The sequence below is a fragment of the Lepidochelys olivacea genome (assembly GCF_965140295.1).
Source record: "Lepidochelys olivacea isolate rLepOli2 genome assembly, chromosome: 3".
Lineage (NCBI taxonomy): Eukaryota > Metazoa > Chordata > Testudines > Cheloniidae > Lepidochelys > Lepidochelys olivacea.
In genome coordinates this window covers 8,551,838-8,570,449 of record NC_140413.1, presented here as the reverse complement: position 1 = coordinate 8,570,449, position 18,612 = coordinate 8,551,838, and the positions used below count along the sequence as shown (strand labels likewise).

General features: G+C 40.8%; 1 protein-coding gene across 2 annotated transcripts in view; it reads left to right on the top strand.

Moving 5' to 3' along the window:
• KIF13B (kinesin family member 13B) overlaps positions 1–18,612 on the top strand; it is a 205,879-nt gene that overhangs the window by 106,450 nt on the left and 80,817 nt on the right. For both annotated transcript variants that reach the window (XM_084622092.1, XM_084622091.1), the window contains exons 11-18: positions 127–339; positions 3,600–3,710; positions 8,701–8,835; positions 11,379–11,509; positions 12,810–12,896; positions 14,908–15,098; positions 15,868–16,078; positions 18,140–18,302. In XM_084622092.1, the coding sequence (XP_084478218.1) occupies positions 127–339; positions 3,600–3,710; positions 8,701–8,835; positions 11,379–11,509; positions 12,810–12,896; positions 14,908–15,098; positions 15,868–16,078; positions 18,140–18,302 (1,242 nt within the window). The remainder of the gene's footprint in view (positions 1–126; positions 340–3,599; positions 3,711–8,700; positions 8,836–11,378; positions 11,510–12,809; positions 12,897–14,907; positions 15,099–15,867; positions 16,079–18,139; positions 18,303–18,612) is intronic.

Sequence of the window (18,612 nt, the reverse complement as noted above, 5' to 3'; positions counted from 1 at the left end):
AACTGGTGGGCTTGGGGTAAAAAGCTCTCTCATTACCAGTCCCCTCCTTTATTCTTCAGTGCTCTTTTTTTAAAAACAAATGAACAAAAAACCCTGCCTTAATTTCTTTCCTTTGCTCTCCTGCAGGACAGCCTTGGTGGTAATAGCAAGACTGCCATGGTGGCAACAGTCAGCCCAGCAGCAGATAACTATGATGAGACCCTTTCCACATTGAGATATGCAGACCGGGCCAAGAACATAGTTAACCATGCCGTGGTGAATGAAGACCCCAATGCCCGCATCATCCGAGAACTCCGAGAGGAGGTGGAGAAGCTCAGAGAACAGCTCACCAAAGCAGAGGTACAATATACTAGCTGTTCACAGCTCCTTTGTGTGTCCTACTTCATGCTGCTGCAATCCTATGAAGACACTTGTTGGATATTTTGTCTGGGCTTGAAGATAAACATCAGTAAGGCAATACTAGACGGTATCTATGGGGAAAATCAACATCAACTTTCTTCACCTCAGCTTTCTTCCTCTCCCCGTTTTTCTCTTATCCATATGAGGCTGCTGAGTGTTGACTAGTGGGGGTGGTAATGTGAGAGGCAAGCTTCCCTTGGAATGTTTCATTGAGTGGTCACATTGTAGTGTCCAAGCTTAGGCAGAGATCAAGCAGGGAGAAAGACATACAGATGGAACACGGGACACAGACATTTGAAAGTCTGTGCTTGCTATTGGGAGGGCTTTATCTAACTGCCCAGGAATACAGCAGAATTACAACACTTTCTTCAAGATGTAAATATATTCACATGTCTTCTGTTTACCTTACAACTTTCAAAATCATTTAACAATATTTATTATGAATATATCCCGTATTTCAGGTATTGAAGACAAGATATTTGTGATTTATTTGTGCCTCAAACTGAATGGAAGCATGCAGGAGCATGATCTAATGGTTAGAGAACAAGGCTAGGAGTCAGGGTAGTTTTGGGTTCTCTTCCCAGAACCGCTAAAGAAGGTGCTGTGATTATGGCCCCGGCCAAGTTATTTAATCTGTGTCTGTTTCTCATTCTGGAAAATTGGGATACTACTACTTCCATCAGAGGAGTGTTATGAGGCTCAATGGCTGAGATTTTCAAAAGTGTTTGATTTTTTTTTTCATGTTTTAGTTTTGGGTTTAGTGCACAAATAATGGAAGCCAGCTCTCTAAAACAATGTAATATAAGTGATCATTCCTTTCCTGTGTGTTAAATCCTACCCCCACCATCATCTCAATGGAATTGACATAAAATACAAAAATGGTACACCGCTTATAGCTAAAAGTCTGCACTGTAAAGATCATAAGCTGTATTTGTAGCCTCTCTTCCTCTCCAGCTTATTGCATTTGTATATGACCTATTTATCTTCATAAAATAATTGCTTGCACATATTTCTAAAAAAAAAAAAAAATGAACAAAATGTTTAGTGACCCATATGGACAGTCGCAGAATTACATTCTGAAGTTCACTTCTAAGTTTAGACCTTACAGTGTATTTTTTTCTTTTGGTGTCGGTGTCCCTCACTTTCTCTCTCAAATAGCTGTAAGCAGAACAATATCTGACACTTTCATTTTTTACTGGACAAATAAGATTTATTCCTCTCTTTTGATCTTTTTATTTTATCTATACTAGTTGAGTCAAGTTAGCCTAACTCTTCTGGAACTAATTCCAAAAGGTGGTACTGTGTCCACACTAAGTCCACCAACATTTCTGTGCTGATCTTGGAAACTAAACAATCAACTAATCCAGACTCTCTGGGGATGCGCCTGCTTTTTTACATTCTGGTTTTGGTCCTGTATATCTGAGAGCTTTGTATTTTGTAGTTATAACTATGCAATGTTGTGTAACCTGGGTGTCAAAATAAGGTAGTTAATGCTTAGCACTAACTTTATATATCTCATGTACATGCGCTAATCAAACCGCAACCAAAAAATCCTCCCTGTGTAGTAGGTATAATTGATCTCCATGCTGATGAAGAAGCAGACACAGATGTTAAGTGATTTGTCTAAGATCATATGAAATAACCAAAGCAGATTTAGAACTTGAAAATAACTTATTTCCAACTTTGTGCTTTTCTCACTAGATCCCATTGCCTTTGCTTAATCAATACTTTATTGGAATTAGGCATATTAGGCCTTTGTTCTAGAGACTGCACTGGCTTCCCTTTCCTTCATGGATACAATCCATGCTATTGGTTATGAGCTATGAATTTCTTGTGATTTAGATACGTAAAAGGCCTTTCTGCAGGTTTTATCTGTACAATTGATCTGCTGAGATGCTCCAGCTGTCAGTCCCTAGACTTGTATATTGGGGGCTGGGGAAATTCCAGTAAAGGGGAGGAACCTATACTCCTAGCTCTTGCTTCTGCTCTTGGTCAAAGAGATCTGGAGTCTGTTCAGGGCATGCAGTGAAGTCTGTGTGCTTCTTGAGGACATTATGGTTGTGGGGTTAGGGAGTTGGTCCAATGAGGAGCTATGTTTCACAGAATCGTAGAAATGAAGGGTCAGAAGTGACCTCACCTAGTCCAGACCCCTCTGCTGACGCAGGACTAAGTATACCTAAGCATCCCTGACAGGTGCTTGTCTAGTCTGTTCTTAAAAACCTCCAATGATGGGAATTCCACAATCTTGCTTGGAAACCTATGCTAGTGCTTAATTATCCTTATAGTAGAAAGCTTTCCCTAATATCTAACCTGAATCTCCCTTGCTTGCATTGATTGACGTTGTGTAAACACCTAGTGGTTGACAGTATTTTCATTTTGTAAATGGAAATGATACACAAATAAGCATAAATTATTATAACAAATCTACTTCCTATCGAAGATAGTATAATAAGAATACCCCAGTACTAGTATTGGTGGACATTACATATGATACAGAAACATCAGCCCCATACCAATCTCAAGGGGAAAATATCTATCCACTTGGCTCTTAGAGTAAGCATGAGACTGAGTCATGAAGGCCAACAAACTTAATGAATTGACAAGGGGATAAAATTCCAGTGTTAAGCATTCTGTTAGGATCACCATGTCTCCAGCTTTGCAAAATACAAACAGGAATGTTTCAGCTGTCTGAGTGATCCATGTGAAAAAAAGTGATCTCTTAGGAGCCAAACCCAGGACATGCAAAAATAAATCTCCGCAATAATGACCATACAATAATCATTGGGACCCTAACTGCCCTTTTGTGGGAAAAATTACTGAGAAAGTGATAGCAGGCCAACCCCAGCATTTCTGACAATCTCTCTGATTCTTTTAGATACCAGCCAGTGAAGCTTCACAATTGAATATGGCAACAAGATGGGCTTAGTCTATGGTTGATCTCTTCTTGGCAATGGAAAGAATTCTTGTAATTGATTTACATTAGGGCAGATAAACTCTCTCTTTTGAGGGTCTGTATTTGGAACTAGCAGTACACGAGAGAAGTGGTGGTGATAAGTGATTTGGTTAAATGTGTCGAGGAAGATGAATTCTTTCTGCGGTAGGAGTGGGGGTTAAGTTTCCTTTATTGACCTGTCGAGTTGATGTGTCTAATCTAAGGTGTTAATATCAAGGAATTCAATGTCTTGTTTTTTCATTTGCAGGCTATGAAATCACCAGAACTAAAGGATCGGTTGGAGGAATCAGAGAAATTGATCCAGGAAATGACTGTCACCTGGGAAGAGAAATTAAGAAAAACAGAGGAGATAGCACAGGTTTGCATTTTCTTTGATTTTGGCAGTTAGGGAGAAAATCTTATTACTTACTTCCTTTGTTTATCCCTTCGTAATAGTTGTCAGGATAGCCCTTCACGTTTATGGGTAAGTAGGTCAAGTTCATTGCCCTTTTAAAGGGCTTTTGCTTAATTCCTGGGATAGCAGGTTACATCAGAGATTACTGCTCTGGGGACAATAGTAAACCTTCAGACTCTATGTAAATTGAGAGATTGCTTTAAAAAAATCCATGGATGGAGAGGATTAGAGGGATTTTATACCTTTCAGACAGTGAAATTGTTGACTGTGATTAAAGGTGGAGTGTGAGTGCATTCAATACAGAGTTATGTGCTGAATACCTCAGAAAACAAAGTTAAGGAGTATTCAGAATATTAAAAAATAATTGAACTTGCCTTTTTTTCTTTTTGTAACTTCAAAATCCCTCTATATGCTCAATGCCGCTCTTATCCCTGATGTTTAGAGCATTCAGCACATAACAGCAGACAATAAAGTTGAAAGTTTGTGCAGTTCACCAAGACTCTTTCCAGCCTTACCAAACAAATGTTGATGTAAGCACTTGCACTGAAAAACCTATTGAAAGCTGATGTAGAAAGCATATTAAATAGTGAGAAAATATAACCCTGTGGTACAAAAAAGTGCTTTTGTAGGTGACATAATCAGAAACAAGGTTAGCTTGTTGGCCTCAGACCTCTTGAAAGAAATGTTATTTACCTTTTTTTCTTTCTGCTCCTAAATTCTTGACCTGTTATAACATGTTTACATGGCTAAGATCTTCAAGAGCCTTATCATAGTTTCTGAAAAAAAAGTGAAATGTTGGCAGTGAAAGGATAAGAACTAGGGCTTGTGTAATGCTAAGTTTAAAAGGTTTAATTGTTAAGATGTGTCAAATGGAGTGATTTATTTTTGGTCTTGTGGCTTATATCCAACCTGCATTTTAGAGTGGGGGAAAATGTAAATGTGCAAAACCTCACTTCCATATCAAACCTTTTACTGACTATCTTGGTTCGTTAAAGATGAATACTTTTGCTTTTGCTGCATCAGGTTTTAAAATAGTAAAGTCTTAAGGGGTTTTTTTTTTCCCTAATGCTGTCTGATGGTAAAACCATGTTTTTAACTGCTGGAGTTCTTTTGTAAAATGGTGTGTTTTTTGTTTTGTTTTTGTTTGGCTCTATTTTTATTAGAAAAAAGTGCTAGTTTATCGGGTTCTTTAATACAAACTTTACATCTTCACCTACTGTAATATTTCTTCCACACCAGGAAGCATTAATAACATAAATATACACCTCGAAGAACAGAGATGATTCAATACAATAGAACTTTGAAGAATCCACATTGTCCTTTCCAGGAGCATGAGGGAAGGAAATATTAAAAATGCCCAATATCGGATACAAAAGCACGGGGTTGAAAAGAAAAGCAGCGAGCTTTGGTGATGAGGAAAAAACATTATCAAAGCATTATGGGGAATTAAATGACAATTCTCTCAAAATTTTAGAAGCATACATTAGGGAAAGCACAAGTTATAAAAATTACTTAGACAAGTTAGATGTCTTCAAGTCACCAGATTCTGCTGTAATATATCCTAGAATGTTCAAGGAGCTGACTGAGGAGATATCTGAGACATTAGCAATTATCTTTGAAAAGTCATGGAAGATTGGAGAGATTCCAGAAGACTGGAAAAGGGCAAATATAGTGCCCATCTATAAAAAGGGGAATAAGGACAACCCGGGGAATTACAGACCAGTCAGCTTGACTTCAGTACCCGGAAAGATAAGGGAGCAAATAATTAAGCAATCAGTTTGCGAACACCTGGAAGATAATAAGGTGATAAGTAACAGTCAGCATGGATTTGTCAAGAACAAATTGTGTCAAACCAACATATCTTTCCTTGACAGGGTAACAAGCTTTGTTGATAGCGGGGAAGCGGTAGATGTGATATATCTTGACTTCAGTAAGGCTTTTGATATTGTCTCACATGACCTTCTCATAAACAAACTAGGTAAATGCAACCTAGATGGAGCTACTACAAGGTGGGTGCATAACTAGTTGGAAAACTATTCCCAGAGAGTAGTTATCAGTGGTTCACAATCAAGATGGAAGGGCATATCAAGTGGGGTCCTTCAGGGATCAGTTCTGGATCCAGTTCTGTTCAATATCTTCATCAATGATTTAGAAAATAGCACAGAAACTACACATATGAAGTTTGTGGATGATACTAAGCTGGGAGGGGTTACAAGTGCTTTGGAGAATAGGATTAATATTCAAAATGATCTGGAGAAATGGTCTGAAGTAAATAGGATGAAATTTAACAAGGACAAATGCAAAGTACTCTACTTAAGAAGGAACAATCAGTTGCACACCTACAAAATGGGAAATGACTGCCTAGGAAGGAGTATTGTGGAAAGGGATCTGGGGCTCACAGTGGATCATAAGCTAAATATGAGTCAACCGTGTAACACTGATGCAAAAAAACACACATTCTGGGATGTATTAGCAGGAGTGTTGTAAGCAAGACACAAGAAGTAATTCTTCTGCACTGATTAGACCTCAGCTGGAGTATTGTGTCCAGTTCTGGGTGCCACATTTCAGGAAAGATGTGGACAAATTGGAGAAAGTCCAGAGAAGAGCAACAAAAATGATTAAAGGTCTAGCAAACATGACCTATGAGGGAAGATTGAAAAAAATTGGGGTTGTTTAGTCTGGAGAAGAGAAGACTGAGAGGGGACATGACAGTTTTCAAGTACATAAAAGGTTGTTCCAAGGAGGGAGAAAAATGGTCCTCCTTAACCCCTGAGGAACGGATAAAAAGCAACGGGCTTAAATTGCAGCAAGAGAGGTTTAGACTGGACATTAGGAAAAACTTCTGAACTGTCAGGGTAGTTAAACACTGGAATAAATTGCCTAGGGAGGTTGTGGAATCTCAGTCATTAGAAGTTTTTAAGGGCAGGTTAGACAAACACCTGACAGAGATGGTCTAGATAATACTTCATCCAGCCTTGAGAGCTGGGGACTAGACTAGATGACTTCATGACGTCCCTTCTGATCCTATGATTCTATGATTGCTGTTTGGTATACTGCTGAAGCTTTTAATTTAATTTTTTTCCTTGGGCCTATGCACTTAAATTTTTTGCATAATACAGAAACTCTGTCTCTTGTACTTTTTTTTTTTTTTTTTTTTTAATAGAAAATCTCTCGTGATTCAGACCAGGAATCAACTCTTTCTTTGGCCTATGGGTCCTGTGTCTACCAATAGGTTATAGAAAACAACAGCCTTGAGTTTATGGCCTGGGACTGAGTGAAATAGCGATTTTAATCATGGTTCTGCCGTGGACTTCTTGTGCAAGTCGCTTAACCATTTTGTTTCTCAATTTTCCCTCTGTTTAAAAAAAAAAAAAAAAAAGCAGGGGGATTACTTCTTTTGTTCACATGAGGCAAGACTATAACAGGGTTCTAAAAAGAACTAGATAAGTTCATGGAGGATAGGTCCATCAGTGGCTATTAGCCAGGATGGGCAGGGATGGTGTCCCTAGCCTCTGTTTGCCGGAAGCTGGGAATGGGTGACGGGATAGATCACTTGATCATTACCTGTTCTGTTCATTCCCTCTAGGGCACCTGGCATTGGCCATTGTTGGAAGACAGGATACTGGGCTGGATGGATCTTTGGTCTGATCCAGTATGGCCGTGCTTACGTTCTTATGAGCATTGTGAGACAACCCTGGGGAATTGCATGAATTCTCTCCTTTGGAATCCTAGCTTTAGTAGATGATGGACCCTCACCCGAGCATCAGTTTGTTCTGCTGAAAAGCTTTACATTTAGTTTTTGAGACTTTCCACTGCACTTTTCAGTGTAGCTCTGTTTAATTTCTGAGCTAGGTGGTATTATTAACCAAACTGTGGTCATTCTGTTAGGAAAGGATGGTAAGATAGAAAGATATCTGTCCACTACAAAGTCAAAAATGTTTGGGTGAAGAGTGGAATACTGGGAAAAAAACTTTTAACATTTCCCTGTAAAAGATGTACGCTTTTAATAAAGTACTGGTTTTAATAAAGTACTGGTTGGGGGGGAGGGATAGCTCAGTGGTTTGAGCATTGGCCTGCTAAACCCAGGGTTGTGAGTTCAATCCTTGAGGGGGCCATTTAGGGATCTGGGGCAAAAATTGAGGATTGGTCCTGCTTTGAGCAGGGGGTTGGACAAGATGATCTCCTGAGGTCCCTTCCAACTCTGATATTCTATGATTCTATGGTTTGTTGTTGAACTCTTAAGAAGTCAGTTGATGAGAATAATATGCCATCTTAAATGCTTCTAAAAAGAAAAGGAGTACTTGTGGCACCTTAGAGACTAACAAATTCATTAGAGCATAAGCTTTCGTGAGCTACAGCTCACTTCATGAGCTGTAGCTCACAAAAGCTTATGCTCTAATGAATTTGTTAGTCTCTAAGGTTCCACAAGTACTCCTTTTCCTTTTACGGATACAGACTAACACGGCTGCTACTCTGAAACCTGTTAAATGCTACTGTTCTTGTTTAGCAGGAAATCTTTCCTGCATTATTTAAATAGAATTTCAAATTTTTTGGTGTTCAGTTTCTATGGGACAAAGATGAACAGTTTGACTTGGCAAGGATTTGGCTGAATTTGTTGCCTCCTAGCTAAGAATGGGAAACAAAAGGCTGTAGAGGTGGCTTTGTGTTGCTGTTTCATTATTTCAAGGAGGCTATAGTGAAGCCCATGCAGATCTACAATGTGATCCTCACAACTATACTTGTCTTTCGCTAGCAAGATATAACCCTCTGAGACTATAGGGTTCCAACATGCACTGGCAAGAGGCCCATCAGAAATAGTTTCCTGGATGCCTTTAATTCAATAAGTTGCTGCTTATTATATTGGTTTGATTTCTTAGCAGGTAGTAATGTATACTGTAATATATCTGTTTCTTATACATCTTAAACATTAATATTTTGGCGGTTTCTCTTACAGGAGCGGCAGAAACAACTGGAAAGTCTTGGCATATCTCTTCAGTCTTCTGGAATCAAAGTTGGGGATAACAAGTGCTTCCTTGTTAATTTGAATGCAGATCCTGCTCTCAATGAACTTCTGGTCTACTACTTAAAGGTGAAATAACACTTTGTTTCAACATGTTTAAGTGGATAATTTAACCCTGTGGAAATGCATATGGGTAGAGAGTTCCTTATGAGAAACAGACTACAGAGGCATTGTTTAGTGTCCAGTGGTTAGCAAAAATGGCCCAAATACAGCTTTTTTTAAATTGCAGGTCATCTTTACTGTTACAGAGAACCAGAAAGCAATGTAAATGTGTCATAGTAGCATTTTGTATCCTTAGAAATTTTCCTTTTTGCAAGCAGTTGTCTGGCCTTTACAGCTCTTGTTATGTAGCTTTACTCAGAAAAGTGATTATGCAAAACTTGGGGCATCTTACTAAATCAGTTTGCTTCTCCATGTATGTTCACAGTTATATCTACTGACTTCTAAAATTAGTTTTTTACTTCTGTTACCACTGCAGAATCAATATGGCTCTGGGGAGAGGGCTGGGTTCTATTCCAGCTCATCTATTCTGGTGAAGTGCAACTTCTGATGGTAGAATTCCATATTATTGGTGTTGGGTGCAAAAGAACGAACCCAGCTTAAGTCTGGACTAGTTTGTAAATTGAGCAGGTTTGGTCTGGAGGCAGAGTGGCAAATGGAATCTATGCTGCAGTTTTAAGTCACTTTTCAGAGTAGAGCAGCAATTTAATGTTAAGTTCAAGTGCCAAAGTTCTCACATTGTTGGTTGTTAATGATTTCCCTCCCACTGAAGTGGAGTAATTTGTCTTGGGGCAGCCACATGATTAGCATTTGGGCTAAAAGTGGTTTTATGCTGCCTCTCTTAGGAGATGTATGTTGTCTTCTTTTTAGATCAGTCATTGTATATCACAGAGCAAACCGCTACCCAAAGAATTAAAACAAAAGAAAAAACCCTTATTCATCACTGCCCCTTATAACCATTAATAAACAACAAAAGAGCTGATTCAGGATTTTTGGAGAGGAGTCAAAGCATTTCCAGGCATCTTGTATGTAGGTGTCTGGATTCTGATTCATACGGCTAAGTCAGCCTCAACTCTGACAGCTATTGAGACTGTGGTGATTTCTTTGTTGCTTAATGTGAATACATAACAAGAATACATTAATGACAAAGCACATTCAGAAGGATGATCTCAGTCCCTGTGCAAAATGCACTCATTGTTATGTGGTGTAGGATGGGGAAACTAGTAAAAATAATACTCAATGTTTTTGGAATTCCCTTTCAGATAGAACCAGAACTATCTATCTTAGAGTTGTGGTTTGCTTCTCACTACTGTTTATAGTCACTAAAAATCAAATTTAGCAGCTATGTCCTGCTCGACGACTCCCACTTTGGGGTGAAAAGTTATTTTTTAGATTTTTTTTTTTTTAAATTTCAGATTGATTTGTTTCAGACTTTCTTTTTGGGTGATTTTGGATTTCTGAGTAGAATGGGGTTTCAGTTTTGTGTCATTGTTGTGGAGAAAAGGCTTTTTCAAAGAGGAAGGTTTTTGCAGCTTTTCCTGAAGATGATCAGAGTGTGGATCCACCGAATCTCAGAGCCAGCTCCCTTTTGTCAGTCTAGCAGTCCTCTTCAGCCTCTTTTGTGCTGAAACATCTGAGCTCTGCAAGAGCTGGGCAGCACTGTCTAGAGCTCCCTTTGGTTGGTGGAGAGCTCTATTCTAGGTGTAAAAGAGAAGCTGTGCCCAATTGTTCTGGGTATTCTACATGTCGACTAGTGCCACATACAACTTGCGGCACATTGTAAGTGGTCTGTTATGCTACCAGTATCTGTTCTTAACTAGTAGTCCCTTGTTAGCCTCTTACCACTGCTACTGTCACTTCTTTACATTGAAGGTACATCTACGTGCTGCCAAAAGAAGCATGCAGTGAGAGTACACACCCCTGTAGCTACCCTAGCAAGGACATAAATAACGTTGTAGCTGGCGAGGCATGGCTTAGGCAAGTAAAGGAACACCTGAAGGATGGGGATATTTATGTAAGTAGGGGAAGACTCTGGCAGCGGGGCAGGGTTCTCCCAGATCCCTGTTCCTGGAGCCTTTCCCTGCAACAGGAAAAAGCTCGGGAGGGGGAGGGGGATGGCGGCAGCAGGGAAAGAGTGAGCCATTCCTGTCTGGCTTTCCACTGCCAGAGCCTTTCCTGGGCACATGTAGTTACACACTGTAGTGTGGATGCAGCTTGCTTTCCACTGCAGCATGTGGCTACACGTATGCTACACGCTGCTGCTGGTGTGTAGTGTAGATGTAGCTCAGCATAGCACTTCTCAATTGCTAAAGGATTCCGAAGTGTGGGCCTTTTTCACTCTTTGCCGTGAAGGTCTAGGTCAATCTAAAATTTATTATTACAAATGTCACTTATAAATCAGTTCAGTTTCATTTCTCTGATTGCTTCTAGTCCTAATGTCTCCTTCCCCTTTTTTAAAGATTACTATAAGTAGCTTTCAAAACTTCAGTAATTAAGGGAGTAGGCATTCCAAAGGGTAGGAGGTAAGGGTGCGAGGTGTGCACTCACTATAGAGTAATCAGAAGGAAATGTCTGCTACCTGTTACTAACATCTGAATTGGATTCTTCCACAGGAGCACACGTTAATAGGGTCAGATGACTCCCAAGATATCCAGTTATGTGGAATGGGAATTCTTCCTGAACACTGTGTGATAGAAATACCCTCAGAAGGACAGGTTATGCTAACACCTCAGAAAAATACTCGGTAATGTTACAAAATATTGTAAAGTCAGCCCCATACCTTTAATTTTAGCAAATACGTTAGGGTGAATGGTGCCTGAAGATGATTTCTAAATAAGCTTCTTCACTTCATCTCAAGATAAAATGCTACTTGGCTTCTGTTTAGATTTTAATAATGAGCTTGCTGTGTTCCCCCTGAACAGCTCTGTCAGTGCATCTCATTCCTAATATATAGCATCCTTGCTCTTCCAGTTCTGGGTCTTATTGGATTAGATTTCAAACAGAATATCTGGGGTACGTGTGTCTTTTTTCTTAATGATGATACAGAAGTAAATTATAGTTTCAGCAAACACGTGCTAATTTATTTGCACATGTCTAAATTTAGCTGTGAGTGTCAACATATGAACTAATCTTCTATAAAAACTGTTCATATGTTATGTCAGGGGGCAATGGCGCCCGCCGGGGCAATTGACACCGCGCTGCCAAAATGCAGCTGAGAAGCTTTGCCATTTCTCAGCGGCATTTCGGCGGCGAGGCTTCTTTCCGCTGCCGCTTCTCGGTGGCATTTCGGCGGCAGAGTGTTTGGCACCCGCCACAGTCTGTTGGGAATAGGAATGTGCTATTCCCACAGAAAGATTGGGGACCACTGTGCTATGTTATCCGATTAAGTAATGGTACTTGGAAAGTAAATGCTACATTCCAACAAACCACAAAATTCCATGCACGTTTGGGGTTTCTAACAAAAGCTTAATGTTCCATATAATGTGGTGATGAACACATAATGGGCATGAAATTCCTGTACTTTATCGAGGTTCTGTATGTGCAGGCCTAGGAGCTTGGTCTATTTTAGAAATAAACAGTATAAAAGTGTAGTTTTTACCAGTATGAACCATAAAACTGGAGTTGATGATGTCTCCAGTAAACCATGCATATAGCCAAGATCTCCAACTTTTTCTTTACATGGTGTACATTTATTCTCCCTGTATTTCTAAACAAAGTAAAAATAGCTGTGTTTCCTTCCAATGGGCTATATTCAAAGCCATACACTTTTTTTAGGCCCAATAGATTTGTTTTCAATAATGCTCTTCAAGTACAGTTTGTGTTTAAAAAATACTAAATATTATGGAGCTTAAATGAGAGTTTAAATCAGTTCAGAAATTGGTGAACCAGTGCTAAGTTACAGGACACATGCTTGCTTATTAATTTGTAATCCTCAAACCTGCTTTCCTCCCCCAAACTAACTGAGAGAATGAAACAAACTATTCTAAAAAACAGAACCTATCTGGATGTATTTGTATTAGGTTTTCTTCTTCTTTTCCTCACAGAACATTTGTAAATGGTTCTGCTGTTGTGGGTCCTACGCAGCTACACCATGGAGACAGAATACTGTGGGGAAACAACCACTTCTTCAGGTATAGAAGGTCTTAATCCAGTTATGACCTTGAGCCAGTTTTGCTTTAGCTTTTAGCACAAAGAATAATTTTGGGCCTCTACCCGAGCTCTCAAGATGCAGATGGATCATATGCTGCCCGTTCTATGGGTTTGTAGAGGCAATGCTGGCTAGAGGATGTTTTTGAATGCCCATTGTCATAGCCTCTGCGCACAGTCTTGGCTTGGTTGTAATGTGCTGAGGATGATTTTAATTTATGTATTTCCAGGAGGTTGTGGCCCATTTTGTTGTGGACTATACTACCATCATTAACACCTTTGTCACCTCCAGATTAGATTACTACAGTGCACTGTATTTGGGGCTACAGTTCACATTTTTCTGAAAGCTGATGTTGGTGTGGAATTCTGAAGCATCCTTGGTAAACAGTATGTCTCGTGAGCATATTACGCTTATCTGCAGTGTCTGCCTCTTGGTTTCTGGAATGGAGTTTAACGTGATTGATTTATAATTTCCTAAGTGACATGGGACTTACCTACCCGAAAGACCACCATGCTCCCTGGCATACTGCTACAGTTCTGATCATTGGAGACCCTCAGAATGGAGTTCCCTCTGTTTAAAAAAAGAAAAGTGATGACTGCTGGCAAGTGTTCTCTGGGAAGGGCCTCTCATCTTTGTAACTCGCTTTCCACCCTTGGTCTGAAATCGCCCAAATCTTTTGACCTCTAGGGCATGCTATAAAACCTAATTATTCTCCTTCCCTTTTGGAAAGAGGGAGGCTTGTGAAGGAGGAAGAAGAGGGGAATAACTTCAATGTCACCAGGCAGTTTGTTGATTAATGCGTGAGAGGGTTGATGAAATTCATGGAGTTGTAAATTATATCTGTATTGTTAAATGCTGTCAGAGGTGCCTAGGGGCATAGATAATCAGTGGATTATCAGATGAATACAGACTCCCAGTATGACACTGTGGCCAAAAGAGCTAATGTGATCCTGGATACATAAATAAGGAAATCTAGAGCAGGAGTAGAGAGATTATATTACTTCTGTATATGCACTGGTGTAACTGCTGTTGGAATACTGTGTCCAGTTCTGGTGCCCACACTTCAAGAAGGGTGTTGATAAATTGGAAAGGGTTCAGAGAAGAGCCATGAGAATAATTAAAGGATTAGAAAACATGCCTTATATAGTTATAGACTCAAGGAGCTCAGTCTATTTAGCTAAGAAAGACAGGGTTAAGGAGTGACTTGATTACAGTCTGTAAGTATTTACATAGGGAACAAATATTTAATAATGGACTCAACAATCTAGCAGAGAAAGGTGTAACATGGATTTTTTTTTTAAAAGGTATGCTCTCAGAATTGTTATGGGAAAATTCTCTGGCCTGTGTTCTACAGAAGGTTAGTCTAGAGCAGGGGTTCCCAAAAGTGGTTCGTGGCTTGTTTGGGGTAAGCCCCTGGCGGGCCACAAGACACTTTGTTTACCTGAGCGTCCAGTTCACCATTCCCGGCCAATGGGAGCTGCGGAAGCGGCGTGGACCGGGCCACCGCTTGCCACAGCCCCCATTGGCCAGGAACGCCGAACCGCGGCTACTGGGAACTGCAAGCGGCCGTCTCTGTGGACGCTCAGGTAAACGAAGCATCTCGCAGCCCACAAGGGGCTTACCCTGAACAAGCCGCTAACCAAGTTTGGGAACCCCAGGTCTAGAGGATAACAATGGTCGCTTCTGGCTTTAGAATCTATGAATAGATAGGTGTCCATCTGGTATAAATAGCTGTATCTGAAGGAGAGGAGAGAAGGGCAGTTGTACTTCCAGTCTGATATAGTGGTCCCGGTTAGGATGCTTTGAAACCTTTATTTTGACTCTACTGAGGAGGGCACCACCTTCATCCACACAATATTTTAAAAGGAAAATCTGTGGGTTGTGGGGACTTGCCTTCATTTTAAGAATCCTCTAAAAGCAAGTTTTATTACAGAGGCAGGGGATAAAAATTGTTTGTTTGTTAGACATTGTTTTTTCTTTTCTTTTTTTTAAAGATTGAGTTTGCCAAAAAAGAAAAAGAAAGTAGAGCAGGAGGATGAAGAGCAAGACAACTCTCTGGGGTGCAGCAACAGTGTCGAGCAGCTAGATATAGATGGAGACAATTCCAGTGAAGTATCCAGTGAAATGAACTTCAGCTATGAATATGCCCAAATGGAAGTTATCATGAAGGCACTCAGTGGCAATGGTAAGAGGCAGCAGATATATTAGAATACAAGCAGGGAATAGGATTACATCCTGAGTACCTTGTAACCCAGGAATCATTTTCCTTTCTAGCTTCCTACTGAATACACTTTCTTCTCTTAGTCACTTTACCCTTGAAGGGAAAAAAACCCTACAAAACTTGTTGCCTGAACAGAAACTGTGAATTCTGAGACCCAGAACTAGAACATTGGGGATATCATGGTCTAGCATTGAGGTGTTTGGGCAGAGCTTTGTACTCTCTGATCCTGCAACTGACTCTGAAGTCAAGTTTTTTGGTTTCAGTAGCCTTATATAGCTGCCAAAGGTGTCCCACTTTGCAAAGGTGAGGGGAATTGATTCAACCTGACCTTGTCCATCTCTAACTTCCATTAGGTCACCTACCTATCCCTCTCTGATTTCTAATGCTAAACTATAGAACAAAATAACAATTGGTTTTGTATACTTTGACAAAATGTAATAGTTCATCTCTTCTAGTTATTTTTAATCTTTAGAGTACACTTCATCCATTGATCTGAGGGCTTTACAAAGGCAGAAAACTAGCAGTATCCCTATTTTATAGATGAGGACTGAGCCATAGAAAAGTGGTAACTTGTTCAAGATCATGAGATAAACTCATGGAATACAATCCAGGTCCCCTTAGTCCCAAACTCTGTGCCCTGTTCACTGGATCAGTGCTTCCCTCTAATAGCTCTGCACTCAGTGAGTGTCCAAATACTTCAATACTAGCTTCTTTATTTTCAACACCGGTTTAGACCCGATGCAGTCAATCTTGCAGAGCGTGGAACAGCAGTACGAAGAGGAGAAGCAATCCGCACTGGAGCGGCAGCGGCTAATGTACGAGCACGAACTAGAGCAGTTGCGAAGGCGGTTGTCTCCAGAGAAACAACACTTCCGCAGCATGGACAGGTTCTCCTCCCACTCACCCAGTGCTCAGCAGCGCTTACGCCAGTGGGCGGAAGAGAGGTGGGTGATGAGAATATACAGCATTTCTCAAGCAGTGGTGATCAGCCTTGCAGTCTTCTAATGCCAGCGAAGTCTCTTATAGATTTAAGATGCATTTGACTACAACGCATGTCCTTGGCTCCCAAGAAGAGCCCTGCAGAGAAGCAACAATGTTGTGGGGATGCCATCAGCCAAGAGGAAATGTCAGTGTAAAGATTATCAGACCATGCATTTTGTTCTAACAAGTCCTAGAAAATAAAGGTGGAAAAAAACTATTTTGTCACCTTATCTAGTCATTCAGGAATACTATCTACAGTGTATTCTCAAATGGCTCATCCATTTTAATTTGAAGTGAAGAATGGGAGATTGGGGGAAGTTTATGGACTCCTCTATAAACTATAGCACAAGGGTGGACTGATTCTCTGAGCCGCATAGGATAATCTTCAGAAATTTGAGAGCCGGGCACACCTGCTGGGGCTTGAGTCCCGGGGTCATGCCTGCTGGGGCTCAGCTTCAACCCTGCGGTGGGGCTAGGGGTTTCTGTCCCTCAGGGGAGGTGGGTACCGGGGCTTCTGCTCTGCGGGAGGTGCCTGCCCAGGCTCGGGGCTTCTGCTGTGCAGGGAGCAGGGGCTTGGGGCTTCAGCTCTGTGGAGAGCACCTGCCAGGGCTTGGGGCTTCGCAGCTGAAGTCCCAAGCCCCGACAGGCACTTCCTGTGGGGTTGAAGTCCCAAGTTCTGGCAGGAACCTCCCGCAGGGCTGAAGCCCCACACCCCCCCACCCCCGTTTCCCCGGCACAGGGCAGAAGCTCTGAGCTCCTCCCACCCAGACTGGAGATTGGGGAAGAGGGGCATGGAGAGCTCTGCAAGCTGCACTTTAACTGTAAAAGAGCTGCATGCAGCTCACGAGCCATGGTTTGACCATCCCTGCTATAACAACAGTATCCAAAGATTGTCCCCCATGGAAGCAACACCTTCTTTCAGAGGCTGCAAACCTACTCTTATAGCCACTGCATTTCTTCCACTCATGTTCATCTATATGACCTGAGCAGTCCTAGGATGGGGAATAGAATAGCACTAAATGAAGGGAGGATTGTCCCACAGTCCCTACAAGACTGTGGGAGTTGGTCGCTGGCTCTAGTGGAGTAATTCATTTGGGTCCATAAGAGGGATCCTCCTTCCGCTTCTTAGAAAATCCCAGTGAAGGTGCTCAGGACTTCTGCCTCCTGTCATAACAGAATCACTGACAGTGTTTCTGGCAGTAACAGCAGCCTTATGGTGAAAGTGATGCTTTGCCTAAAGCAGAGGGTTAGGCAGAAGTAATAGTAATTAACACACACACACACACACACACACACTAATAATCCACTGTTAACTTAAACTGCCAAAGAAACATTTTTTGAAAAAATAAGTATTGAAATGAAGGCTGGAGCATTTCATCTCTAGATCACAGGTTCAAATCCAGCCCAGATCAGTTGTGACCATCTCATAATAATTTGGTGGCTTGTGTAGAAGGAATTTGGTATCAGCATAGATCCCTGTGAAGAGGTCTCCGTATCACAGTAGGCACTAATTGATACACTCTTCTCGGAGAACAAATATTGACTGGATCATGGAGACTGAATTATCCTTTCATCTTAATGCAGTTCTTCCACTTCTGGGGTGGGAAAGGTGCGGAATAGCTCACACAGGTGCTGCCTGTTCTATGGATAAGGGGGAGGTCTTTGGGTCTTTGGACTTGGCAGCCTGGCAACTTTTGTATTCAATGAATTCATAGGTTTCAGAGCCCACGAAAGCTTATGTCCAAATAAATTTGTTAGTCTCTAAGGTGCTACAAGGAATCCTTGTTGTTTTTACTAAATTCTTAAAAATTTCAAATATCTTTTTTCAAAAAGACCAAGTTGGCATTTAGCTAATCTTTCTATTTTAAAATCAGTTACTTTGGATATTGATTCCTATGAATGCCCTACCTACCTGGCAGTGATCAGCCTCACGGTCCTGTGTGTTCTACTAGAAGTCTAGTTAGAAGTTTCCTCACTAAAACAATTTATTGGTTGTCCTCTTTTTCTTTCCCCCCCTTTAAAAGAGAAGAAATGTTGAACCACAGCCTGAGGAAGCTGAGAGAGCAAATTGTTAAAGCTAATTTGTGTGTGAGAGAAGCCAGTTTCATCTCAGAGGAATTGGACAAGAGCACGGAGTATCAGGTCACTCTGCAGATCCCAGCTTCAAGCCTTAATGCTAACAGAAAGGTGAGGCAGCAGCTCACTGAGCTTAATCATTGTTCAATAAAAGGTTGCCTCGTGGCGCACTTCACATTGTGATCCAATGGCTCTAATGATTCAGATAATTTGCCCCATGTTCACACTTGTGAATGGTGATGTTGGAAGAGCATGTAGCATGTTTGTTGTATCTGATTACATGAAAGTATGGAAATATGCCAGTTTATGGAAATGTGATGTGATGCAAGTTCTCTCAACTAGAACAAAATTCACCCTCATGTTGCCTGGTGCTAAAATTCCATTTTGCCTAAAAAAAATAGTATTTCATAATGCATTAGTT